This window comes from Arachis ipaensis, chromosome B05, assembly GCF_000816755.2.
Source record: "Arachis ipaensis cultivar K30076 chromosome B05, Araip1.1, whole genome shotgun sequence".
Classification (NCBI taxonomy): Eukaryota; Viridiplantae; Streptophyta; class Magnoliopsida; order Fabales; family Fabaceae; genus Arachis; species Arachis ipaensis.
In genome coordinates this window covers 59485899-59495210 of record NC_029789.2, presented here as the reverse complement: position 1 = coordinate 59495210, position 9312 = coordinate 59485899, and the positions used below count along the sequence as shown (strand labels likewise).

General features: G+C 39.8%; 3 protein-coding genes across 3 annotated transcripts; all 3 read right to left on the bottom strand.

Annotated features, from left to right (window-relative positions):
* Positions 494–1504, bottom strand: LOC107640632 (protein FAR1-RELATED SEQUENCE 5-like). The gene has a single exon (XM_016344142.1). The coding sequence runs from the start codon at positions 1502–1504 to the stop codon at positions 494–496; it is 1011 nt and encodes a 336-aa protein (XP_016199628.1).
* Positions 1640–2371, bottom strand: LOC107640633 (protein FAR1-RELATED SEQUENCE 5-like). Its single transcript, XM_016344143.1, has one exon. It carries the CDS (start codon positions 2369–2371, stop codon positions 1640–1642), a length of 732 nt encoding a protein of 243 aa, XP_016199629.1.
* LOC107643646 (delta(8)-fatty-acid desaturase 2-like) lies at positions 5961–7922 on the bottom strand. Its single transcript, XM_016347348.2, has one exon. It carries the CDS (start codon positions 7579–7581, stop codon positions 6199–6201), a length of 1383 nt encoding a protein of 460 aa, XP_016202834.1. The 5' UTR covers positions 7582–7922; the 3' UTR covers positions 5961–6198.

The following is a 9312-nucleotide window of genomic DNA, read 5'->3' as shown; positions in this document are numbered from 1 at the left end:
ATACCTCCGAACGGTCATGTCGTTCGCGATTCCCCCTGGGGTCTCCGGATGATGAATCCTCGCGAGTCAAGGACATCCCTTCTCGGACACCGTTATGGCTCACTTCCCGTTTGGATGAGCATGTCCTCTTCGTGTGACTTGGCTGCCCGCAAGAACTACAGCAACGCCTCTTGCCCCCAGGCTCATCCTGTGCTAAACTCGCAGTTTCCCTACCATGCTTAGGGGCCCCCTTAGTCCTGGCAACGGACGGCTCCTTCACAACTTCCTTATGAGTCACTGCAGCATGATGATCAACTGTGTTGCCAGTTTGTCCGTGTAGTTTATGTGCCAATGAGGCTATGACATTCCTGGCCACTGTGAACTTACCAGCATCCTCCGAAGCAAGTTTCGCTACTGCACTCATTGCACTGGACAAGGTGTCGTACCTTAGTAACCGAGAACCGTGCGCCTCTTCCCGTTCTGTTTCTTTTGGCGTCCATTCCTTGGCGTCTTTTCACCACCGCCGCAATATCAAACTAGGCGGGATCTCGTCCAACCCCTCATACTTCATCACAGAAAATATGTGGGTGCAGGGAATACCTTCACTGCTCCACATATGACAGTCACACTCAATCTTAGGCTCAGTTGGATCATACAGCACCCTGCGGACACTACGACGGTTTGCCGTGCTTGAGAACTTGTACACCGATATCGTGCTAATGGTGTCTTTTTCGAGAAACAGTAAACCCCCGACCCCTTTGATTTGTTTCCTGACCTCCTTGAAAACACTTCTGGTGTATATCTTCGAAGCAAATAGCTCTATCTTATCCAGACCTGTGATCAATACGGGCGTGTAGTACGTTGAATAGAACTGGGCTGTGACCTCGTTATTGCGATAATCCTTCACCACCCTATCCAAGCTATGAACCAACTCCAATAGGCTATTTGTTGATTTCAGAAACCCTTTGACGAATGCATTTATCCCCTCGCACCTCGAAGTTGTCTTGTAGCCGGCGTAGAAAGTTCCCTGTAGATATGCTGTTGCCCAAGTATGTCGTAATTCGTATGTGCTTTTTACCCAACTGTTGTTCATTAGACCAAGACTCTGCACGGCTGTCGTCCAGTAATCCTCAAACTCCGGAACATCGAGATTTGCGTACATTGCCTTCTTGAAGACCTTCCGAAAATCAGATTCCTTCACCCGCATGACACAGTTCTTCTCCAAATGCCACCTGCAAAGCCAATGCCTGGCTGAAGGAAGTACATCCGCTATCGCTGCTCTCATGGCTTTATCCCCATCGGTGACCACGACGGAAGGCTTCTTATTATCCATGACGTCCACAAGATTCAACAAAACCCACCTATATGTACGGACCTCCTCGTCCTCGAGTAACGCAAACCCAAAAATCACAGTCTGCTTGTGGTGATTAGATCCGGAGAAGACTACTAGAGGCTTATTGTACTTGTTGGACCGGTATGTTGCATCAAATGCAACCACGTCGCTAAACAACTTATAATCTGCCATCATCTGTCCATCAGCCCAGAAGAGACTCCCTAGTCGACCCTATAATGTTTTCGTGTATCTGGCGACAGACATCATGCCAGCATTCGCCTTACCCTCCAAATAACTTATCGTTGTTGCTGCGTCGCTGTCATTTATTTAAGACAGTCTCTGGCCGTGAACATAGTTATACAGATCTCTTTTGGTAAACCGAAGCATCCCGTACCCCCCTAACTGCCCGGCCATGTAAGCCATAATCTTCGATGTGGCTATACCGAACTTCTTCAAACTATCAACCTGCGCCTTATCGCTCTTGCTCAAACTCCGATGACTAGGAAGAAGATGATTAAACATAGATGCAGCAAGAAGGTGGTTGTGGCTGTCGTCGATCCTCCTGACCTTCCAAACCTGATCTTGTGCATCTAAGTAAATTTTCAACTTTGCCGTACAACCCGTGCGACTCTCCAACTTCTCCTCTCGGACTCTGTCTGGACGATCGTAGTGTTTTGCATGCCTTGTACCCTCCCGGTGGCAAAAAAATTCTCGCTGCACCAAAACACCGTCTACTCGAGCCACGTCACCCTTCCTTACCCCAAACCCCCTTAAGCGGGCAAATTGTTTGTACGCCGCATATGCCTCTTCCTCGGTCTTAAACACCTGGTCCACAAAATCCTCCGTGGACCTGAAGCCGGGAGCATCCCCGTCACTTGGCACCGGGTCTACGCCAAATCCGTTCCCGTGGACCTCTTCAGTCGTGTCGCCTCCCTCAGAGTCAGTCTCAAACGAGGGTTCCTCGTCCTTCCCACTAAAGCTAGCCACACCAGAAAAATCTTCTTCACTTAGCCAATCTGTGTCATCGTCACCACAACTAAACGGAGGGGTGGAATCCATCTTCAAACTCACAGGACTTCAATCAACTGGAAAATATACCTTCGTAACATGAAACAACCACAAGTGACGCAAGTGAAGAAACTTATTCAACCGATTAAAAAATGTATGACAGCCTAAGCATATGTAAATACTTATATCACCCTATAAAATCAGATGGTGATCATCCATCCTGTTACAAATGAAACGTGAATCAATGACCACGAACATACTCACAACAAACTCCGGTGCACTAGACAACAAACTCACAACAACCACGAACAATAACAACAACTGCCTTATGTGACATTCTAATAACAACCAATACAGAACAGAATCGCAGACTTACTCTATCGAATGCTTCGCATATGAAACCATTTTCTCCTAAAAAACATATAACACGCGTGTTCAGCCAGTAGCTGTTTCTTTTTAGGAGCCTACATATTTGTGTGCGATCAACTATTTGCTCCCACTACATCTAATTCGTGCATTTTCGCCTACGAAAAAAGGTTAACCCCGACGGCTTTCGGAATACCTTTACGGTCAGTCGACATCTTTCACAATTTTCTACCTAAATGGTTGGTTAACTCGAAAGCTGGTTAGTTATACAGTATGCATTTAACTAATGGTGCAAAGAAAAAAATTTTAAATTTTTACTGTCACTAAAATAACTAACACATTCCTAACATTTTCATCTCCGAACAGCACGTTTCAGATGATAGCGATGCCTGCAACGGGGAATGTCTAACAGTAACCATTAGTTCCAACCGAAAAAACACCTTTCTCCACACTGGCACCATAACGTTTTTTTACCACCACATCCATAAATCCATCGCCCCCTAGATTTCTCCTACAACAGTTTTTCCCTACTAACCAGAACATAAAAGAAGACTACAGGATTGAAATAACAGCCAACTCTACATCATTCATTTTCTCCCCCAATCACATAACAGTCTCAGACTTCCTAATGAAAAAAATGAAGGGCACATCATGAAAGAACACTACTCACCAGAGATCATGGATAACCCGGATGATGCTGCAGGGTTGAGCCAGTAGACATAGACCCTGTGGTTGAGGGACACAGCCCAGAAATACAAGAGATAGAAAGTATAAACCGTCAAAAAACTGTGTTTGCATGTCCCTAGCTAAAGTGGCTATGGTGAATACAGTATGATCCAAAACACCTGAAACAATCTACTTCATACCTCCGCGGACGACAGAACGCCAACACCACCAACTACCTCCGACCACGCCTCCAGTGGAAGCGTCGACCGCCAGGCGAACTCAACGAGCGACAGGCCACGAACCCATTACGTCAACTGTTGCCTGTTTCCCGCCTCGAACCTCCTCCACGCGAACACCTTTACCGGCACTATTCCTGTACCTCGACCCTAGGGGTTCCGATTTGGGGAAATCGTCTTACTCAATCGTACGCCCTCCATGGACCCTACCATGCCATTCGTGTCTTTTTTGTTTTGTCCCACTCCGAAAAAAAAACAAAAAACAGACACCCATTCTCTTTCAATACCCACTTTTTTTTGTACGCAAAGCCCAACTCAAAGTGTCCATCAACACATGCCCCAACAAAAAACCATTGGCTAACGGCTCAGCCACATCCCCAGCTACTATCCACCTTGGAGACAAGCCCTGCAACAACACATAAACGTGTCAATCCCATAATCAGTCAGATACAAAATCTGTAAATCTGTATGGGTTTACATCTGTATCATAGAATGACCCAACTAGAAATTGAGAAATGTAGCCAAATTGTGTGTTCAGAAAACCTAATTAAGTAGCTGATGTGATGGCTTGTTTAAGTGAAAATTTTTTAGAAATATCCATGTTCTAACAACAGTTTATAGTTTTAGTTATTAATCTTATCAACGACTAAAATCACTAGACTAGTATTTAAATTTTTTTCAAGTCATAATTTAAGTCTGGGCATGTGTCTATATTTCTTGCTGCATGCTAGCTAGTATTAAATCTATTTTTGGATATGACAATATTACTCTGGTGTCTTTGCCTAAAGTACCATACCATCTTAGTTTTTTTTTTTTTTTACCTTCTTCCTGACTTTGCCATGTTCGGCAGCTGTTCCTTACCAAGTTAAGCGTAAAAGTATTTTGTAACTTTGGTCAATATTTTTGGAGAAGGCTTTACCTAATTACAACTCTTCCACACCTAACTCAATCACTGCAAGATTCATTCCTAAAGGGGGCAAAAAACGGAGGTAATCTGTCTAAATGAAATGAAGGAAAAGGACAAGCTTTTAATGAAATTCCTTCCCATATTTAGCACACAAGTACGGAAGCAACCTACTAGCAAAAACAAGGCTTAAACATGACTATTATTTTTTGTTGCTGATGCAGCAAAATTAATTTTTTTACGGTGAAATGAAACATTTTATAATTAGAAACCAAACGCATTCATCATTAAACGAATACTAGGTATCTCATATAGACGTGCAACGCTCACTCTCAAAGCCCAAGCAAGCTTGAATGGGTTAATATCACAAAAAGGATCAAATTTCATGAGCATTTGATTAATGGGCCATTTGGCTAGGGCACACATTCAGAACAGAAGGAACTCAAACTAGAGAGGGAAAGTGGAATGAGTTATTAGAATATCTGGACTTATTTATAATTCCCAGTTAAAAAAAAAAAAAGAAAGAAAGTAAGTTTTGAATTTATATCGCCCTCCATTTTTCGCTATTTGCTTCAGACACTTCCTGCGCACATGTGAATGTTGTTATATCTGGTTTGTTTGTAACTAACTTGATTCAAATCCATTAGGACCTTAGCACTTTTCAGATGTCAAGATTTGAGCATCCGCAAACAGTTACTATTTTGAGGCAACACTGTTCTGCCTCTTTTGTTGAGCTATCCAATTTTCTATTTTTAAATCACAAAACATTGCTACTCATGTACCAAAATGAACCGTGTATATGATTTCAGTATTTAACCAATCCCGGGTTATCAAAAATCATCATTATTTCCTTAGCTGATGCCACAAGACTAATTCATTACGGTATGAGGCATTGTAATATCAAAAGCCAAAGTCACAGTCAATCAAGTCCATGCAAATCTTGATTCATTAGCCTTCACCTTATTAATGCTTCAGGAACAAACAGAAAAGGGATCACTGCAATAATTTCATCCTCTTTCTAAATACACCCAAAATTACAGAAGAATTAGGCTCAATAACTGGTATATGAGTATACAAATGTAATAACAATACAATCTGATGGAATTCTTGTATCAATATCAAGAATGATGCAAGTTAAATCCTGTGCTAATGGAGGTGAAAATGCAAATATGATCAGAATAGATGCAAATTAGAATAACCGTAAAAAGTTAGTCAATATCCAACAATATGCCTAACACCTCCTTATAGAGAAAGATGGGTTGTTTTGGGCACTATAATTGATTGATTGGAAAAGATTAAAAAGAAAAACTTTGCTGGTTGGAGATATTGTTAAGCACATTTGATTGTATGATATAGCAGTACTCATATCCAAATTAAGGATGTGGGGAACTAACAAACCATCGGAAGATAAAAAAAGTCATGACGAAAAATAAAGAAATCCAACAGTTCAAGTAAAGAAATATGATTCTTAAAAATAAGAAAGAAATCTGATCTGAAATTCTGTATTGAATAAAAGTACATCACTGTGATATCAGCAGGGTCATTGTTTCTACAACACACCTAATAAAAACTAACTCAATTCCCCAATTTAAATTTAGTGCTTTTAGGGAACTAGCAAACTGACAATAGGAAAACAAAGTAAAATAAAAATGAAAAAAAGAAAAACCTTGAAATTGTTCTGAACCATAAAAAAATATTGAAGTGCCTCAGCCATGAGTATTAACAGCTTCCCACAACAAATTTTGGGGAGCAGGGTTGGTTAGGTCCCTGGCTTGCAAAGCAGCCTTCCTTAATGTCCGAATAGTCCACCGATTTGCCTCCCAGAACGACAAACTCCTGTAAGGCAAATTGTGCTTCTTGCAGAGAGCCTGTACCAAAGGCGAAATCTGCCTCAATTGGCACCTCGGCAACCTCGGAAACAAATGGTGCTCAAGCTGGAACTGCAAACCCCCAAAGAACCAATCCATCCAAGTCACGCAACTGATATCCAACGTCCCACTCGTCTGCTTCTCAAACCAATCATTCCCACTTGGCTTACCAAGATACACATTGGCAGCGAAATGGTTCAAACAGAACTGAATATGCTGGATAGAACAAACAGCAAAACTAGCAAGCACAAATATGATCCTTTCGCCGCAATTCGGCAAACAGGAAACAAGGAGAGGGAACCAAGTCCAAAACACAAGGATCCCAATTATGTTCAATGCCCTATCAGGCACACTCCGCTTAGTTGAAAACAACAACAAGAAAGTCTGAACATACAAGTTGATCCTAGCAATGCACATAACAGGATAGAAAGTCCAATGCTGGTAACTAATCAAGAACCTCGCCAAAGAATCAAACTTCAACTCCCTACCATAAAAACGAGAAGTAATCGAATTAAAGAACCTCGAGGAGACTGCAAAAACCGGCATGTGCTGGAGATCAGGGTCATGATCAAGGCTATTGCAGGCAATGTGATGAGCATTGTGAGTCCATTTCCACCACGCAATGCTGATCCCAGTCAAGCAGTTCCCTGCAACGATCTGCGCAAGCTTGTTAAACCCTTTGTTAGTCATAACAACATAGTGGCCGGAATCATGACCCACATAAGCGCTTTGCATCCAAAGCAAACCAAGCAGCATACCGGAACCCAAATGGGCCCAAACACTCTGACACCAAAGAACTCCATATATCACAACCAGGAACATCACTGAAACCGATAAGAAAGTAAAAGATGTTACATGGTTCTTCTTATCAAAGAGTCCATGCTTCGAGAACTGAGAAGCAAGGTTCCTGTAGTCTCTTGAAACCTCAGAGACCTTGAAGTCCTTGAGATGGTAGCCAGTGAAGAATTTGTCAAGGTAGGACCATGCAGTTCCTGGATGGTATGCTATGAATGCATCTGTGACATCTTGGCCAGCCAGGGACAAAATGGGAACATCACCACCAGGGTGATCTTTGGCCCAATCTGTGACATTGTAAACTTTTCCTTGGATTGAGATCCATAGATCCCCTGGCTTGTTGTGGAGACTTAACTCTTCTTGCGTTATGTACTCTTTTTGCTTCTTCTGCTCCTGCTGGCTCTTCTTCTCAATCTCACCCTCCATATCCCAAAACAACAGAAGAAAGAGACGACAGTGAGAATGAGATTGTGAACAATGAAAGAAGGGTATATAATATATATGAATCGGTGAAAAGAAGAGAAAAAAGGATAAATGTGGGGTTTGTTAATGTTGTTTGGTTTCTGATTCTACAATGCAAAACCAAAGGGATCACCTTTTTTTTCTTTATATTTCTGAACTGGAATGGGGTTGTCGTTGTTCAGAATGACAACCCCATAGAAAGTGATATTTGGAATTTGAATCGTTCGGGGGGTTGAGGAGGGATCTCTAATACCCAATTCAAAGTACCTAATATCTCTGTTCAATCTCTTCGGTTTGTTTTGAACTTTATTCTGTTTTGTTGTTATTGTTATTGTTATTGGCTGTTATACGGTTTGAAATTGAAACGTTTAGAGTGTATTTCGAGAGCATTAAAGTGAGAAAAAAATTATATTTTTTTTAAGAGATGAATTCTAATTCTATTTCAAATTTAAATTCATAATTTGAAATAATTGATTGTATGAATAAAACGAATTGTGTGTTTTTTATTATTTTGTCTTTGTGATTTTTTTTATTTATCTTTATTTATTTATTTATTAGAGATAATTTTGATATTTTAATCTTTAGTAATAATAAAATTACAAATTAGACTTTTTTTAGTCTGATTTAATTTGAAGACTAACGTGAGAATTAAAATTCTCTTAAAATTTTTCTTGTGAGATTTTATTCTCAAAGTATTACAAACACATTCTTAATGTTTTTTACCAGAGATGTTATGTATCATTCTAGCTAGTAATAAAAGTAGTTTAGGTCATTCAGTTTTTTTTTTTTTGTTTATTGAAATATTAATGGTGTTATTATTATTTTATTCTGTTTTGGAGAACTGTATTAAATTTTGTTAATTAATTAATGCAATTTATTTATCTATTTGTTCCGGGAACAGAGAAGAGAAGTGAAGCAAAATCACAATGCTAAGCTAAGAGAGGGTGTTTCATCACCGCTAGTACTGACAAACAAAAAAGTCCGTCTCATTCCGCCAAAAATTCATTATTTGATAGGTTGGCTCTTCCATTTTGTTTAGTGAGGTAGTTCTGAATTTTTTTTAATCTCATTTAATAGCGAATTAGCACGTTGATATGTTAATAAATATAATCATAAACCAACTTTTTTGAAACAAAATAATAAAATCAACATTATCCAAAACAAAACAAACATTCTCCAAAACATATAATTAAACATCTTCAAGTTTATAATCAATCAAACATAAAGCATAATCCAAAATATAACTTAGAACATCTTTAATTATCATCTTCATCCTCTTGTAGATCAATAATACATAGAAATTTGTAAAAAAATGCCTGGCCCACCGGAGAAGCCCGCCCCATCTCGTTGAAGCCCGCCAAAACCCATGGATTAGACAATGCGGGTTAGACGAACTTTTTAAGTTTGGCAGTTTCAAATTTTCAGCCCAACCCATCTTTTTGGCGGGTTACGCGGACCAACCTAGTAGATTTCGCCCGGTTTGCCACCCCTAATCACTGCAGAGAGGTGTGTCTGCGGGGTTGGGATTAGAACATACACTTATTATATTTAGGCTTAGTTTGATAAAGTTTATCTTGTAAAAGTAGCTTACAAAAATTAATTTTTAAAAGATAATTTTTTTTAAATTATAGTATTTATATTTTTTAAATCAAATTAAAAATAATTTTCAATAAATACAAGTAACAATAATTATGT

Excerpts from the sequence above, each read along its gene's own strand:
- LOC107640632 (XM_016344142.1), bottom strand. The coding sequence starts at position 1,504 with ATGGCAGATTATAAGTTGTTTAGCGACGTGGTTGCATTTGATGCAACA.
- LOC107640633 (XM_016344143.1), bottom strand. The coding sequence starts at position 2,371 with ATGGATTCCACCCCTCCGTTTAGTTGTGGTGACGATGACACAGATTGG.
- LOC107643646 (XM_016347348.2), bottom strand. The coding sequence starts at position 7,581 with ATGGAGGGTGAGATTGAGAAGAAGAGCCAGCAGGAGCAGAAGAAGCAA.